Consider the following 17,885-nt stretch of genomic DNA (forward strand, 5'->3'; position numbering starts at 1 on the left):
TATCTTTCTCTCTTATGTTTCTCTTTTTATCCTCGTTCAACACTTTCTGATTCATCTCCCTCATTTAGTTATAGATTTCCGCTCTAGTCCTCTCTATGTTCCTTCCATCAATCTCTTCCTCTCTACTCCACGTCCTGCCTTCCTATCTCTCCCCCGCTTCCCTCATTATTTGTGCACATATAGTGCACCCCTAGCTGGGGCGCAACAGACAAATGTGCAATGCTGGTTGGGGATTACAACAAAGGTGCCTTTGTTCTTTAGGCTTTTGCCTCTGAATCTTCCTCCTTAATCCTACCCCCCCCCCCATCCATGGAAATTGCCCTTAGTGTGAGCTGAAGAGAAGAGGCTCATTCTCCTGACTGCAGGGAGTCAACAGAAGCAGCAGTACATCCTTTCTTGTCAACTTGCATCTTGGGGATAAGAGTTGGCTCCAGTAGAATATCATGCCGTCCCTCACTGCCTGTAGCTGCAGGAAACACCACCGTAACCCCTGAACATACAAGGTGAAACATAAAGCACCCATACTTATTTTTTGACTATTGTTCTTTCAGAACCTTCATAGGGTTAGCAGAAAGAACATCACATACTCTTTGCCATTCCTGATGGCATCACACGTAGTGGCATCACGTGGGTATTACCCAAATTGACCTTTTGTCCTAATTGACCTAATTATAGTGGTCCTAATTGACCTTCTGCAGAATTGACCATTATATTATTTTAGTTATTTTATATATGCTTTGGGTTGGTTTTGGATTATAAATAATATAAGGGGATTGGGTGGTGGGTTGTGGGTGGTTTTGGATTACATGGTGGGTTGCAGGGGGTTTCCCCCCACATATATTTCCTAATTGACCTTTTAAATTTGGGCAATTCTTCCAAGGTCAATTCTGAAAAGGTCTATTAGTATACATCCCACCACGTGACGTTCCCAAACTGATGAAATGGAAAGAAGTGACATTCCACAGATATTGCAACAAATGAAATCACACAGCAAGTTGATAACCAAAATTCTCAATATGGTAAAATGAATGAATACATTCAAAATGCCAGAGAAGCAGATAAAAGACAGGAGGAGAGATTGAAACAGAGTCGTAGTGGTCACAGTAGCAACATCTTGCAACCTCTAAATGCTGCCCCTGCCAGCCACTACTGTGTCCCAGAATTCCTGGCCTCCAGTTTATTGCTTTCCTGTCCCCTAGTTTATTGCTTTATTACTGCAGTTGTGTGGTGCTGCGCAAGAGTGTGTAATCATTGATGGGAACTCCAGCGATGACCTATATGAATGAAGATCATATTTGGAGCATATTTGGTGTCCAGAAAAAATCTAAGGATTATAGACTTTAGCCACAGGAGACCTCTAAATGATGTGTAGGACTATTTGAGATATCCTGCAAAGGAGGTTTTCAGATTTAGATGTACACAGAGGAATGAGTAATTTCAGCTCTTCGGGACTGAAGAGTCAATGCCACTGCTTCAGATTACATACATTAGACTGGTGTTCAATTTGAGAATATAGTGCTAAATAGCTTTCTTGTTTAATAGTGCTCTAGTGGTGCTAAATATCACTGGGAAGTGTTGCAATTATGTGGTTCATTGTGCTGGGTCGTGATCCACCTGTCAGGTACATTTCCCTTTTCAATGTCAAGTCAGTGTGTGCTCCCATTAACCCCAAGTATTAAATCCTGCATGTGATGAAACAAGTGTGGTGCTCCAAGTAACCCGGCATGCAGTCCCAAAAGACCTGCATGCAGGTTACCCGATTCGCAGAGGGGGTCTGTATGAGGTAGGAGGGCCTGGGTGAGGTTGTAAGCACTCCACAGCACAGCCTCCCTTGCATATCTAAGAGTGAGGAGGAAGCCCGACACCTAGGTATACATTGATCCCCTGATCCATGTGCAAGGATGGCTGCGGTCAGCCCTGCTCCGATGTGAGTGCAGGGGACACATTGTAAGTGATGGATCTCAAAATGTAGGGGTAGAATTATAAACATAAATGATGACACTCAAGCTGTGCATGAAAGTTTATTTTTTGGGTGCAGCATAGTTGGCAGAGATCTCAAAGACCCATGCCTTCTTTGAGCATTGCTCTTAACCTGGCGAGTGACAGGACTGTCTAGAACTAGTAGGCGATGCAGCAGAGGGAGTACATCCCACAGGGCATCTCCTGTGAATAAGGCTTGACCTCAGGATACACTCTAGATCCCGGGCACACCCGATGCATTGTTGGGGTATTTTATCAAACCCAAAGCTACAGGGCTACCTGATGTTATTCCCTTATTGGGATCATGAGTGGCAAGCTAAAGAAACAGTCCTGGTGTGCACTAGGACCCAATTTTCCACTTCAGTGGTATTTCATTGGTGGTATGGTGTACAAACTCTGCATAAACTTACCAGATCACCTGAAGACTGTAATACTGGGAATCAGCTCTTTATGATTTGCCCCAGTTAACAGTGTTTTGTGAATCTTGCTTTTTACCGACAGCGGTTGTAAAAATGCCTTCTTAGCTTTGTACCTGTCTATATGCCATCACAAGTAACAAGAACACGCAATAAATAGACCACAGCTAATCTCATTCTTTTCAGGTACTTTATAAGCAAATAGGGTTTGTGAGTATTAAAAAAAAAGGTCCAATTTAATGAATATAACATGACCTCCTATGCAATTCAAGAATTAACGCGCACAGCTCAAACTCCTGTTTCTCTTTTGCAACGATAACAGATTCTATTCTGCAGGCCAAAACAGAGCAGTGGGCACACTTCACAGTAACTGCTTCCCCCATGATAAAAGCTTTTCTCACCATGAACTTCAATCACATTTTTAGTCTATTCAGTTCAAAACACTGATATCTTATGGCCTTGAATGTTCTGGCAGCTTAAAGCCTTCAGTTATATTTGAGATCTGCTTCTTGGATGGTAAAGAAAAACACATGGAAATAGCTATCTATGTTTCTAAGTTCAAAAACTCACCTGCAGCTGTCCACGATATATAATTAGACTATATGCAATCATACAACACACACCTCACATTTTGTACTTTTTTTCTCACCTAAAGAATGGTTGAAATATTCCCACCAGCAAAGTCAGCAAAGCATCGGTTCAGTGTGTCCTTTGTCCCAGCTCGGCTGTCTCCCCCTCAGCACACCCTCCTCTGCAGTAGGCTTCTCTTCTCTCACCACCGGCTCGCACACAGAAGGCAGAAAGCCCAGCAAACATTCACAGTCAGCACAGATAGCCAGATCCTCTGAGAAACCATTTTTTTCTCTCTCTGCTCTTCCCTTTGGAAGGGCCCTCATTCTATGGAACGTGTAAGAATTGCCTGTCTCTGGCCAGGGAAGTCATTTCAACAAAATGCCAGGGGTAACGGAAGTGACATCACACAACCCTTGACCTCTGATAATATCACAGGAGGTGATGTCATTTGACCCCACCCTGAAATGACATCATGGGAAGCAATGGAACATGACGTTTCACTCCTTGACAAAACAGGAAGAGGTACCTCATACCATTGTTCCTAAGTACTTTATGAAAAATATGGTTACAATATCACTGTAATGTGATATACATTTCATATAAGAATGGATCACCATATGTATCATTGATATCAGTGTTTATAGGCCCATATTACCAAATTACTGTGAATGCAAGCAGAAGTCCAAGGCCAAATGATAATGATGTGTTCTTATATAGAACGTATGCTTAAGCACTTTATATAGAACACATATACATACAATATCACCCAACCTGTGTTAATACTCATTTATCAACCTCAGCAGGATGAAAGGCTGAGTTGGCATTGCTGGGATTTGAACCTGCAACCTGCAGATCACACACACATCGCAGCAGCGAGCACTCACCCACTGAGCTATCTTACCAGCTATAGCTATTTTACCGGCAATAGTAAAATTTGCAATTACATGTCTGAATGTTCTCAGAGTCAATAAGCAAATTACACTCTGTAGTGGATACCATTAAACTGGTAACTGAGATTTAACAGAAGGCTAGTTCATCTGCAGGTCTGGTACAAAGTTGGCAACATGCCAAACCTGCGTGGATCTACTTTTCAGGCTTCAGAGGTTGGCAAAATACATACCATTGGGAGGGTACATAACTGTGTATTAAATAATTTAGAATAGCATAGGGAAAGAAGCGCAATCACATGGGATCCGGTACTCTGGCCACTCGTTACCTCATACATGCAAACAAACATCCTGAACAGCATGCCATGGAGATAGGAAACATAGACACAATACAACAAAACATGAATTGTGGCACAATTAAATCAAGGGCAACCTTAGATGCTGTAGTCAAACATTTGTACACTGTACACAAGGATTTTGTCAAGTGACCGAGGACACCGAGATGGAATGTCTTGTGATGATCATAACAGAGACAAAGGCAGAAAAAAACATGCTATAACTGCAACTTGCGAAAAGCAAAATACATAGACCGAAATGGATTCTTATTCTACTCTAAATGCTTTTTGGAAGTTTTTGTTTGCATTATGAATTTGAGGTGTTTAAAAACTAACTACATCACTGACTCACCCCCTGAAGTGAGCCTGAAATAAACCTTTAATGAGTATAACAATTATTGTATAGAATTCCAGAAAGACAAATTATTTGTTATTCCGATTCTTTCTTATTTAGGGTCACTGCTCAATGTGTTACACTTGTGGAACCCCCTGTTTTGTCAGGTGGCCTGAACAAGAAAGCCAGCCACTTCAGAACCAAAGAACAACATGGCAATGGCCACAGACCAGGAGCTTCAATTATTTATTTAAAACATATTTGTTCTATTTTATTTAGGGGTAGCAAGGGAGACCACATGGGTAGCCAGGGAGACCTGTAGAATCATCTAGAGAACACTTGTCTAGCCTGTCTTTGGACAGAGATTTAAAGCAGCAAATGGATGCCAATAAGTTACACTGACTTCCTGCACTGGAAGTTTTCAACAATAAGATTGCTTTCAGAAACTTGCACATTCAATGCCCTTCAACTTGTCACGACTTCAACCCAAAAACATCTTTAATTCTTGTATTTTCCAAATTACATTGCAGAGCCTCCTTGCCATCTCATGAAATGGGCCAATTTGTCCCAATGATCTTCACCTATATTTTGCACCAAAGAGCTATGGACTGAGCTGCAAATATTAGCAAGGGATTAGCGATGAGTAGGTTAGGGGGTATTAACTGTTAGTCTTATGCTTCATTGCAACTTAGTCCATGCTATACCATGGTTTAGTGCACTATGCCACGTATGCTATGCTACGGTATGACTACCATGTAAAGCTAGGATCACATTTTTCTTTTTGCTCTGTTGAATTCACATTACTGACTTACACCAGATTGACATCAGAGTCTCACACCGGAGTCTCACACAACTTGCTGTCATAGTCTGAGTTTAGGATGAAATTCTGTCCTGCCTGAAATGTTGAGCCTCTTTTTCCCTACAACATGCAGATTGTGTGGTTGGTCAAACTGCATGTGGAAAGGCTCAACATTAAGTTTGAAAATGAACATCGAGCAAGAAAGAAATCTAGCTTTTATAGTTCATCAAGAAAACAAATGCCTTGAAGCTTAACTGCTGGAGTGGGTACAGCCTACAAAGATTCCTAATGGAATTCAGGACAATCATAGACACCCTTACCACTTAAAGGGTTAAGCAATATCTGGTACAATGCATCTGCTCTCCAATCTCAATTCTTCTAAGAATGCATGCATGGAGTTACCCGAGGAAAATGTGTGATCTAAGAGGCTCTGCAATGATCCTTCTGAGTGTGGCAGTAATGGGTGGTTCCTCACTTCACAATGTGAGACTGTTATGAGGAATCCCTCAGCCCTCTGTGTTTGGACTCTGGCATTACTTTTCTAAACCTAGGCAAACAAGTATCCTTAGGCTTTCTTTGCCTCACCTAGTAGTACCTGTGGTCGAACGATCAAGTCTAACTCTGAGTAGGGCAGCACAGTAGGTAAGAATGCGGGCTAACCAGTTTTTCTTTGAATATTGGAAATGCCCACACATTTACATTGCAGTTCCTAAAGTATCCACAGAGCTCAGATCCTCTTGGCTGGCAGTACATAGCTGTCTTCTGTTCTTGCCTCTTTCTCTTGGGTCCTGTCAGGGAGAGCAGCAAGCCCTGTGGAGGCAAGGGGATATGAAGGCCTTGGGAATCAGCTGGTCCAATTGGGCAAAGGGAAAAGAGCAGCATCTCTTAGATTCCCTGAGAGCCAGAGGTCCAGTATAGCCAATACCTAGAAAGAGCCGTATCATCAAGAATGGTCTGGGTAGGTTACCTTTTGACAGGGCTTCCCACAATCCATCTTCAGAAGGAACATTTCCCCACATTCCCTGGAGATCATTCCCTGGTATTACAATGCACCAGAACAGACCTGCCACCGGCAAGCATTAATGGGCTGTGCGGGGAATGCAGGCCACAATCAGCGGGTGTATCAATTGAAACCTTTTGTTGACACACAATCATTGGTGGCTGATATAATTAACATTTTCAGGCTAGTTCCTGGACTTTCCCTCAGGTGTGGATTGAGACTTGAATCCTGGTCACTCTTCACAAACATGTAGTACCCTAGTTATGGTCACAGATGGGTATGGCAACTGCCTTCCTTGGAAAGTGATGGCTACAGTTGCCATACCTATCTGTGGCCACATTTGTAGCTCACTCACTCACTCACTCACTGAATGGATGTTGGAGTCTAATGGATTTTTGATGGGCTGCCTGTAGAGATACCTTGGAATTCCACAAACCGTGCCATGCTAGAATAAAAAAAAACTTCCACTAATCTGAGGAGCCCACACTAACAGCTGTGTGAAGTGTGTCACACAGAGAAATGGGCTACATAATGCACCAGTGCCTTGATGCCAAGAGAGAATACATCAGGGGACACATGTTGTTTGTCGTTGCAGTAGATGTCACTGAATACAATTTCACCTAAGAAGAAGTGACACATTTATTTGACCGAAAATGGTAGGTAATGTGGTAAATGTATAGTGCATAATGGGACGGGTGTGGGGTAAGTGTATAGGTTAGAGTAGGGAGGGGTGAGGGTGGATTGTGGGGGGTCTCCCCCACATTATTACAAAAAAAAGTAGAAAAAGTAAAAAGTGATTTTCATTTTTGGGTTAAATAAATTCGGTCACTTCTCCATTAGGTAAAATATTTATGAATAAATCACGTATATCTGCTGTTTGTAGCTCTGATGAGGCCTCAGATGGGAACTCTCGGTGCAGAAATGTGTTTATTCATGTAGGAGCAGTCACAAATACACAGGATCTTGCACCAGAGTGAAAGGATGGGACTTTGGGTTTCACGTAGGATATTTCTAACATTAGAATACGAGAACGCATTTGCTGGTAGTTTAGCCAGCACCATATATTTTGGCAAATCTCATGGAAATCCCATCATCGTCCCCATGACTAGTGCCCATTGGATATTCCAGGCTGGAACAGCTAGGAATACACAGGCCTTTGCCCAGAGTGACAGGATTGGATTTTCGGTCTCGCAAGGAGAGGGATAAGCTGCTGATAAAAAAGGAACTATAGCCATTGTGTTCATGCGAGCAATAACTTAAAGGCTGACCATCCTGAAGGAGATCTGTGTTGTGTGATACTTCTGGATAAATTCTTGGATATATATGGACTCTATACCATGATGAATTGTCTAATGGATCAGCTAGAGATGTATTAGGCAAAACAGACTGCGGGTGGGAAGTGGAAGAAGTTGGATGGCTTTTGAGAATGTTGTATTATAACTTTAAAAAAGCATTTACCGATTAAACATCAGTGTTTGGGTAAAACTGGTAACCAACACATATGCTCACATGTATAGATGAAGCACCTATTTTGTAAGGAGTAGGGTGAATTTGTGTGAGCCCTTGTCATGTGATGGAAATAATGAGTAAACATGGAGTGTAATTGCCCCCTTGGGAACAGTGATCATAATATGCCATGGACTGTTAGCAGCATTGAGTCATTGTAATGTCTTGCTGGATATTTAAGCAAATGTAAAAAAAAAAACTCTGTGCTTGTCTCTTGCATAGGGAGACTGCCGGACACGCGAGGAAGCCATCATCTTAGGAGTGGGACTCTGTGACAATGGATTCATGCACCATGGTAGGAAGGATTTGGACATAGGTCCAACCATTGTTTTGTGCATTATTATTCTTGTTGATCTGTTGTAGAGCACACATGCTGGAAGAAAAGCACAGGCTGCCCAAAGGCCCCGCCTGACACTAAAAGTGATGAAGAGGCCTGACTGGGGAGAGGGGCAGGCATGGGGAGTAGCCAGGGGAGGGCAAAACACATTTCAATAAATAAAGTCCACATGCAGGTGGGACTTCAGCACTGCAATGGAATTCATGTGGTCTGTGTCAGGATTGAGATGGAATGGTAGGGAGTTCCAGAGGTAGAAGGAGCACTGGAAGTGGAGGGTCCATCCCCCAAAGTGGATATACTGTGGTTGTAAGATAGACCGGAAGTTTTCGTAGGACAAATAGAGGCGGCAGGTTGGCTGGTTGAGAGTGATCATTTTACAGGTAGAGGGTTATATGGATTCCAATCACTTTTAGGATCTATGCTGCTTGGTTGGCAGATAGTGAAGAGTTTTCTTGATCTTTGTGATTGGAGCTGATCATGCCAGGCCGAGAAAGGTGGGCATTGCAGTTTTAAGCTTTTTTAATTTGTTGAGTCTTTTTAGTAGGAAGGCCTGCATCAATAACATGGCAGTGATTGGGTGAAAACACAACAACTGCAAGAACCAAACATTCCCATGAGACATAAAAGGGGAGAATCCTACACAGACTTCACCCTCTAGTTCTTGTTCTGGATCTCAGCTCCTGTGTGATGTGATCACCATTGGGGGGAAGGAGGTGTGATAAAACCAAGTTAAAAGAGTGTTTCTTCTACATTCACCTCATGCAATAATGCCAAGACACGTCCAGCCTATGCTGCCTGCGTACCTCTGTATGTCACTCTGACCCAGGCAGTGAGGTAAACAGGAAGATGTCATGGGCTCCTAACTGTCATGCTAAAATGAGTGTTACACTGTGCTGTGTTCCATTCCTCTCAGTGGCTTGTTATGGGTCACATTTGTCCAATCAGGGAGTCAGGAACGCTTGCTTAATCTACTTAATCAAGTTCACATTCCATGCTCTTGGCTGCTGCTGCATTCAAGGGCACTCACACTTTCTGCCACCACTGGCTTCCACTCTTCCTCTCCACTTATTCATTCACTTCCATGCCCAGGGCACTTCTTCACCTTAGGGAAGCACCACACAACCAGGGCCCACTTCTCCTAATACATCCTCCGGATGCCCGCTATCCACCTCAATGCAAAACAGGCATGCAACAAACCCCCAATATGCCATGGAAATGGAAGAGGGACTTCCCTCAGAGCCGCTACTTCTGTTTCCATGTCAACCTTTCTTTTGCACACTCGACAGTGTATGGCATGTGGCTTGCCATGGGCTGATTTTCTTTCTTCTTTTTGCAAACTATTAGCAACTCGAGGTCTCACGCCTATTTACTCAGGACCCAGCTGTTACCACCCAGTACAGCTTGTGAAATGGGGTATTATTGCTTATTTAGACCCCCTTCTGACCCCTTTCCTCCTGTGCAGGACCCCTGGATTCTTCATCCTCATATGAGGAGTGTAAGAACGCACTAACATGTGCATATTACGCAAGAGCATCTACTTCTTTTGCGCCCAAAACCTCCCAAGCAAGAGGAAGACTGCAGCTTCTGAAAGTCGACAATTTAAGTATTTGTACCAACATAAAAGGCTCAGATCGTCTGCATCTGCTCAGGCCACTGAAAGATGGTCGCCGAGCCAGGAGCCACCATGTGTCTGAAGTAACTGAGTCTAGATGTCCAAGATGGCCTTGTTTCAGGTTATCTATGAACCTCAAGGCAATACAGAGTGGCAGGGCGCTAACCTGAACCTTGCTTCTACTCCACGTCTCTTGGGGTCTAGACGTAGGCTGCACGATGCAGAGTAGGAACAATTATTCTTCAGAGGAAAGATGTGGGAGAGTCTGTTTCTGAGACTCCCTCCCTACTTGAATCATACTATATCCAAACATCTGATAGAACACAGCTCTCCCAGCACACCAAACACCTCATCCTTCAGCCTGCAGGCCTGGGGAAAAGCTCCAACTGTTTCTCAAAACCTTCTTGTAGCCTTGCAGCCCCAAGCTGAAGTAATTAGATAACCTCCTATCTTGGGGCAATTGACCATATAAAAATCGTTCCCATCTTGTCATCACTGCTCATCTCCACATTAGGGACCACCTCGAGCCCGATGCCCGATGCTTACCCTGCAGCACCCATATCTGAAAAACTTTGTTCGCTCAAACACAGGCTCATCTTGAAACTATTGCCCATTCCGAAATCACTGCCTACCCCAACCCTGCTGCTGGCTTCAGAAATGGAAGTAGAAAGACTTGATCGGCCGAATGGCCTTTTTCTTTGCGTCTGTGAATCTTGGCTGAGGAGCCTAGTTTGGCAGCTCTTGTTTTGAGCTGCAGTGTCATGCTTCTCAAATGTTCCTCTTTTGCTGAGACTGTACTCTGTGGTGTTGCAGTAGCTTCTGAGTATTGCCTCTCTACACATGTTGCCTGTTGCAGTCTAGAACTTGGCTTGTGTGTGTCTCTCCCTTGCTCCACTGATGTTGAACTTTGCCGCTATACACGCATGCCGTCTAGCACCGACTCCTGCGTGGGGCCCTTGTGTGCTTCTCCTGTGTTTCTCTGCTCCATTTGTCATGCTGCATGGGGTTGTTGTTACGCTTCATATAATACCAAGTGTAGCATAATAGACATAAAATACATAGCAGCCTGCAACATCAGGCGACAAGCCAAAACATAGTTTCCCTTTTACAGTATAGAAGTGACGTCATTACCTGCAATAAAAAAAATGCCTTCCGTGTACAACTGTAATAGTTTGTTACAGATGTATAGTAACGCCACAATGCCTGCAGGTTGAACCGACACAGTGCAGAATTCCTGCAGGCAGTCGAGCACTTAATTAAAGCCTTGGGTAGTTTTCCAGATTCCTTTAATTTGAAACACCTTTCTGTGACATTCAAAAGCCATTGCTTGACAAGGAGCTGTTTATGTTGCCATGTTTTTTGTGGACTGCTGGATTTTAAGAAAATATATGTGAAAAGGACACGGGTTACTCCTCCCTTCTACACCTGCAGATATGAGTACTGCTCACCACTATTACAGATGACTTGTGAATCTGTATTCTTCATAAAGCAGATCATCACTTCTTTTAACAATAAAAAACAATTTTATTTGTCATTATATACTCTAAAAAACCTGTTCCCGGGCTTCACACTAAAACACAAACACATTCGTTATATACATAAAGTATTTTTTCTCTGAGCTTCTGTGGAACAGTATATTGACATTCATATAGTGCTTTACAGAGTGCTCTCTGGCCATGCGGTAAAAGTGAGGGGTTAGTAAACAGTGACTTTGTGTGGTGTTCTTATTCCTTTTGGGTAGTTTTCCAGATTCCTTTAATTTGAAATACCTTTCTGTGACATTCAAAAGCCATTGCTTGACAATGAGCTGTTTATGGTGCCATGTTTTTTGTGGACTGCTGGATTTTAATCTGCGAGTGCAGGTTTCTGTATGCTATTACTTATTTTAAAACTCAAAAAGTAACTTAAATTTATTGCATTAAACTAATTGCAACATTTGTTTATAACACATTATAAAATACATATCAATGTTTACTTCTAAACAGATTCTACGTTAGTTCTATGCATTAACAACTGGGAGAGCTCTTGCCTTAGATTAAGCAAGAGACTAAGTATTACATGAGATGACAGTGTGACCGTGTGTTATGGGGCCTAAAATGCCACCTACCTTAAGCAAAAAGGATATTTCACGAGACCTTGGAGTTGTGACCTTATGAAAGAACTCCACCTTTGGTCTTGTTCCTCTATTTGAGCATAACACTCCTTGGTGAGGTGCAATATCCCCAGAACCTACAGTAGAATGTACTTTATCCCACATATTATGTGCAGGTGTGGGTACATTAGTCCATATTATAATGTAATGACTTTGCATTGATTTCAGGCCCCACTGACTCTGCTTCTACCCTGTGTGGGGCGTCACACATGCTCAATAGCATTCATTCTATGACTACTGGGCATTGTAAATGTGTGCTGGGTCCAGTTGCAGAGGCTTAGTAGCTCAGTTTCTGCACCTCTGCCCTGCTGCACTGACCCAGGCGCGCGGCTTCTTCCCTCTACAGGACTGGCTCAGGAGCACAGCATGGCTGCTCCGTTCTGATGTTGCACTGACTGTGGCGCTCAGCCTCTTTGCAATTTTTTTCGTTTGCTCTGCCTGTTGAGCCTGGCTTAGATGCTTCTGTTCCTTGTTTCTCAGGCTGCATGATGCGGTCCATGCGCCCATATTCCCTGTTACATACAGTATCATTTGCATTGTAAACCAGTCTTCCCAACAGGCCTAAATGTGCATATCAATTGAGAGGCATTTGCAAGGCGCTGCCTCTCTTCTGGATTTGGGGAGGCATCCAAGGACCATGTGAGGGGAGCTGGGTGCAGAAGTGCTCAACAACCAATGCATGGGTTACAGCGGGACACTGTGGCAGGCAGACAGGAGGCTATTGTGTACTTGTTATACATGCTTAATTCAGGAAATAGCCTGCTTTCTGACCACCAGTGTAAGTTCAAAAGTCGTTGCCAGGCGCCTCTTATGCCATGAGGTACCTGGGGCAAGCTTCAAGGTAGCTACTGTTTGAAGGACTTTGCACAAGCCTTAGTTGCTGTATAGCGTGTCCTCCACACAGGGCCTTTGGATCTGCATCTGAACATGTCTGTTAATGGCTACCATGTTGTGACCATGTTCCTTTATATATCGCAGTGTTGGAAAAAAGTGAATTCAAAGACGAGCCGCTTCTGTTCCGCTTCTTTGCGGATGAGGAAATGGAAGGATCGAATATGAAACATCGCCTCCTGAAGCATGATCTGAAAGTGGTGGAGAACGTCATTGCAAGGTCGTTATTGGTAAGTTTGATGGCCTGCCCCAAGGTATGCTGTGAATGCAGCTTTCAAGAGACATTGCTACTATGTTAGCAATGCCCTCCAATCACGACAGTCAATGCAGCTGCATCTAAAATGACACACACCGCCATACACATAACTCTCACTGTCCCTCATTTAACCCCAAAAGACTGCTAGATGAATATGGGAGGCCCAACCGATGCACTGACCCCAAAAGACTGCTAGATGAATATGGGAGTCCCAACCGATGCACTGACCCCAAAAGACTGCTAGATGAATATGGGAGGCCCAACCGATGCACTGACCCCAAAAGACTGCTAGATGAATATGGGAGGCCCAACCGATGCACTGACCCCAAAAGACTGCTAGATGAATATGGGAGGCCCAACCGATGCACTGACCCCAAAAGACTGCTAGATGAATATGGGAGTCCCAACCGATGCACTGACCCCAAAAGACTGCTAGATGAATATGGGAGGCCCAACCGATGCACTGACCCCAAAAGACTGCTAGATGAATATGGGAGTCCCAACCGATGCACTGACCCCAAAAGACTGCTAGATGAATATGGGAGGCCCAACCGATGCACTGACCCCAAAAGACTGCTAGATGAATATGGGAGGCCCAACCGATGCACTGATCAGCTGCAGCTGGTTTCACAAGCGCGTCCGTCTTGCTTTGTCTCTGGCAGGAAGGATCAACTGTTTGCAGAGAATGTTTGATCATTAGTTTCCTTGTGGTCACATGATGCACGTGGTAAAGACTTAAATGCCTGGCTCAAACATAACCTCCCCTGTGAAAATCTCTCGAAAGTAATCACATTGGTGCAGTATCTCTGGTGACTGCATGCGGTGCTGGGGCCATTCCTGAGATCACTGAAGATATGCTAACCTAGGGGTGTTGCCCTACTGTGCGCTATGCCGTGACTTCAACCCTATACCAATCTGAGCCTGGTAGAATTAGTCTCAGGCACAGGCAAACTCTTGTTCTCACAGGCTCCTCTCTGTGGAATTCACTACCTTCTAAAGTTGAGCAGATCTTATTTTGCTCGTACTTTCGCAACAGTATCATAACCTGGTTGACCCATATGGCCTTCCTACAAGTCTGGCTGTTCTTCGTACTCATGATCCCTTGGTCGCTCATACCAGTCCTCTCTCAGTGGTATTTGGCCATAGTTCTAAGATTTTGGCCTCTTTCATTTTTAACCCATGCTGCTCTTTTCCAAGACGCCTCTCTCTGGCATGTTGGTAACCTGAATGTCCTTCACAAGTTACCATCATGACATTAAACTATGGACCAAACTTTAATGTGAGTCACCATACAATGCTCCCAGAACACGATTGATAATTATGTGCAGTAAATCATTTTGAACAGGTTTGCTGTCGTCTCGCCAATGTTCCTGGGTTAGGTTGGCAATTCACGTAACTCCTCTTCTGAGAAGGCTCAACCTGTCTGGACTCCCTTCTGCAATGGCTGCTGTACAGTAGAAAGCATGAATGCATCTATTAACTGGAGAGTGCTTTATAGTTACACATTTTAGAATGTTGGATGCTTGCAATGTTCAGAACATGGCTGCAAGAGCCTTATGAGACTACATACATTTGATTACATCTCACCCGCCCTCTGTTCTCTTAATGGGCTCTCGGAGTGATGGAGAGTGTGTTCAAAGCGCTCTGTGTGATGTACAGGGCCACTCCAAGGGTTGGACAGTCTTTTCTCAGTGGGAGATTCTCTAGGTCTTCTCCATCTGGTGACTTGCACTCATCATTTGAATGTTTGCTTATTTTGCCCCATGTTAATACTGGGACATGGGGAGAGGCCTTTTCTTTTCGGGATCCCTTTACATGTTTCTTTTCCACACATCTCATAGACTGCACGACAACCTTTTGACATTTAATTGGAAACTACATTGTGGTGTTTCTTGAATAGACTAGCTGGTGTCTGTATTGTCCACCGTGCTGCTGTCATTGAAAATATCATACTAGTCCAATTAAGTGAACCCTGCATGCCTGTGAGGCAGCTTCCTGTATCTTCTAGGCTGAGGTCCTTGCTAAGTGAAAGTTTGGTACAGGCCACTCCCTGCCAAGTGGTAGTGTGAACGGGACACAGGCTGCAGCTTGACGCAGATGAAGGCCCATTTCTGCCCTCTCCCATATAGCCTCATCCCATTTCGATAGCACTGCTGCAGGTTAGGACCTGTGGCAATTGTCCTGTGGCTGGGACGGTCTCTATGCAGCCCAGCACAACACACCACTGATTGACGGTGGCTGTAACAAGAGGGAGGAAATCTCAGTGGTTAGTCAGGGAAAGTGGAAGAGGGCAAGCAGAGGCATATGCTCACATTTCTCATCTGCAGCCCGAGAAGATTGACTGCCCTGGAAGTCAGGCAGGAGTTTTTTGCCCGCTCACAGACCTTTAAATTAATTAACAAATCAGATCCATTGTTCATGGCTTCAAAGTGACAGCCATGATGGAAATAAGTAAATAAGATTCAAGTGACACTTCTCAAAATGCGGCATTCATTTTTTTTTGCTAATTATGCCCTTTGGTTTACATGTTTTTTAGCCTTGGGGCCTTTTTCAAAACCAGACATGAGCCCAATAGTACGTGACTTGGTGTTTTGCAATTGGGTAAAGTCATTTTCAAAGGTAGTTAAATTCCGGGTTGATCCCTTTGCTATTCTGTATTAAGTGAGTTAAGTTCTCATTGCGGCCTACCCGAAGAGCATCATTAATAATAAAAAATGAATGGCACATTTTGAGAAATGTCACTTGAATCTTATTTACTCATTTTTGGAGTAGGGAGCTCACTCCTAAGACACTTCCCATGCGACAAAGTTCCAAACTTGATTTATTTAATGATTCAAATGAATGTATCCAGGCCGCAGTGTCTCCCTGAATACCCCAAGTTTAGCCTTACAACATGTTGGAAATCATTTATGCCGAGTACTTCAATGCTACCTGCACACCACAATTTAACCTATTTCATCATAATTTCAAAATATAAAATGTTCCCAGTGTGCTTTGAAGCAATTTTGAAAAAAGAAACATTATTTCAAACATTTTGTAAATATGTTTTTAAAATTACCATTCTGTCTGAAAATATGAAATACAGATGAATGCATGCAATACATTCATAACAATTTGAAAAATGTGATCATGCCTCATTTGGCATTCTCTTTGGTTTTATCATTTCAATTCTCAAACCCAAAGACACCAATTCCAAGATGGCCACTAAGTGCACCTTACAGCAGAAGGAAGACACTTCAGAATCTACAGAGTAAACGTAATAGACATAGTGAAAAGATTTGTGTGCAAAACGGAGAAGGGGGAGTCTTTTTTATTATGCCCATTGACCTTGTTCTACATGTACAAACACCCAACTAGAGATGGCCTAACGTAATTAATGGCTTAAGAGTGATAACACAATATAGGAACACAATAAAATGCAGCACAAAAGTACGAAACACATCAACATATCAAGCAGCAGGAAAACAATGCATTCACTAAAGAGTATTAGTTCAACAAATCTCTCCACAAACTTAGGAAGTTCCACTGGCCCTTTCAAAATGGCTGCTGCTAACAGAGCTTTCAACAGGGTGATCTAGCTATGCATGACAGAGCAGCTGACTGACACCTTGTATCTTCATTACTTCCTGCAGCAAGCAGATCCTGCTCCAGCAGACCTCGAAAGGCCAAGAGCCAGGACTGCACTGTAGCAATCTAGAAGCAGGAGCAAACTCTCTGTAAATATAGATCACAAGTGCGCCGTTCACACCCAATAGAAAAAGAAAGAAAGCTGCTTATGTGCTGAAGTCTAGTGTTCCACTGTTTGCTTGTCCATATAAAGACATCCAGAGGACGTGTTTTCTTCTCAGTGTCAAAATGTGAACAAATCACCTTTGGTCGCCACTTTCCTACAACCTTTTCAGCATCCCTGTGGTCTCTACCATTTGTGAGGAGTTACGTGCTGCACTAATGTTGTACTGCAGTTATGTGCTCAGCTTGCACTGCACAGCCAGGCTTTCAGCCTCATGCAGAAATGCCCTGGGCTTTCTTGACTGAGGTTTCCTGCAGACATCTGAGAGATTCTGCTGTCGAGACATACTGAAAGCCTTCAGATGCGGCGCATTCAAGCCACACTGAGGACTAGTGCAGGGTCAAGGTGCAGTACCCTCAGGGCCCTTGGCCTCTGTGGCCTCACAGTAACAGTCACTAAAATACAGTGTTTCCGGTACTAGGCCCAGCATGTAATTGCACAATGCATCTACTGTTAGCAAGGATAGTCTTACAGTTTAGAGCCAGCTTTCAGCTATGTGCTGGTGTCAAGGTTTTCAAGGATTTCCAATCACTAATATGTATTTGTGTTCTCTTTGCAGATTAAAGCCAATGAAGGCAGCTACGGGTTTGGCTTAGAAGACAAAAATAAAGTTCCAATTGTGAAGTTTCTGGAGAGGGGATCAAGTGCAGAGGTACAATTCCCTTGATGACTCTAACCATGCCTTATTTCAGAGGCCTATACTGCAGCTTTCATGGAGGAATTTGGAGGCAGACTTAAGCGGTAACGACCTGCCAGTCTGAGTCGTCCTCTTTACTTCATCATTAAAGCTATTTGCACCCTGACATGCTGCATAAGATGCCAATAGTGTGTTTTCCTTTTTTTATTGCAGTTTTTCCCTTTGATGAAACGGCATGCACGGGGGTGTGCCCTTTCATCAAAGTAAAGCATACCCAGCATACATGGCCACCATGGCATCGTGGAAGGGATGCTGGAATCAAGCCACTTCTCCCTGTCCATTGCAGCGCCTTTGAGTGGGAGGCAATGGCATGATGGAGG

At 43.6% G+C, this 17,885-nt stretch overlaps 1 protein-coding gene across 1 annotated transcript in view; it reads left to right on the forward strand.

Annotated features, from left to right (window-relative positions):
* PREX2 (phosphatidylinositol-3,4,5-trisphosphate dependent Rac exchange factor 2) overlaps window positions 1-17,885 on the forward strand; it is a 1,458,907-nt gene that overhangs the window by 685,233 nt on the left and 755,789 nt on the right. Inside the window, exons 16-18 of the mRNA XM_069621155.1 lie at window positions 8,053-8,125; window positions 12,910-13,052; window positions 17,428-17,520. Of these exons, the coding sequence (XP_069477256.1) occupies window positions 8,053-8,125; window positions 12,910-13,052; window positions 17,428-17,520 (309 nt within the window). The remainder of the gene's footprint in view (window positions 1-8,052; window positions 8,126-12,909; window positions 13,053-17,427; window positions 17,521-17,885) is intronic.

This window comes from Ambystoma mexicanum, chromosome 5q (genome assembly GCF_040938575.1).
Source record: "Ambystoma mexicanum isolate Mex_15411 chromosome 5q, UKY_AmexF1_1, whole genome shotgun sequence".
Taxonomy (NCBI): Eukaryota; Metazoa; Chordata; class Amphibia; order Caudata; family Ambystomatidae; genus Ambystoma; species Ambystoma mexicanum.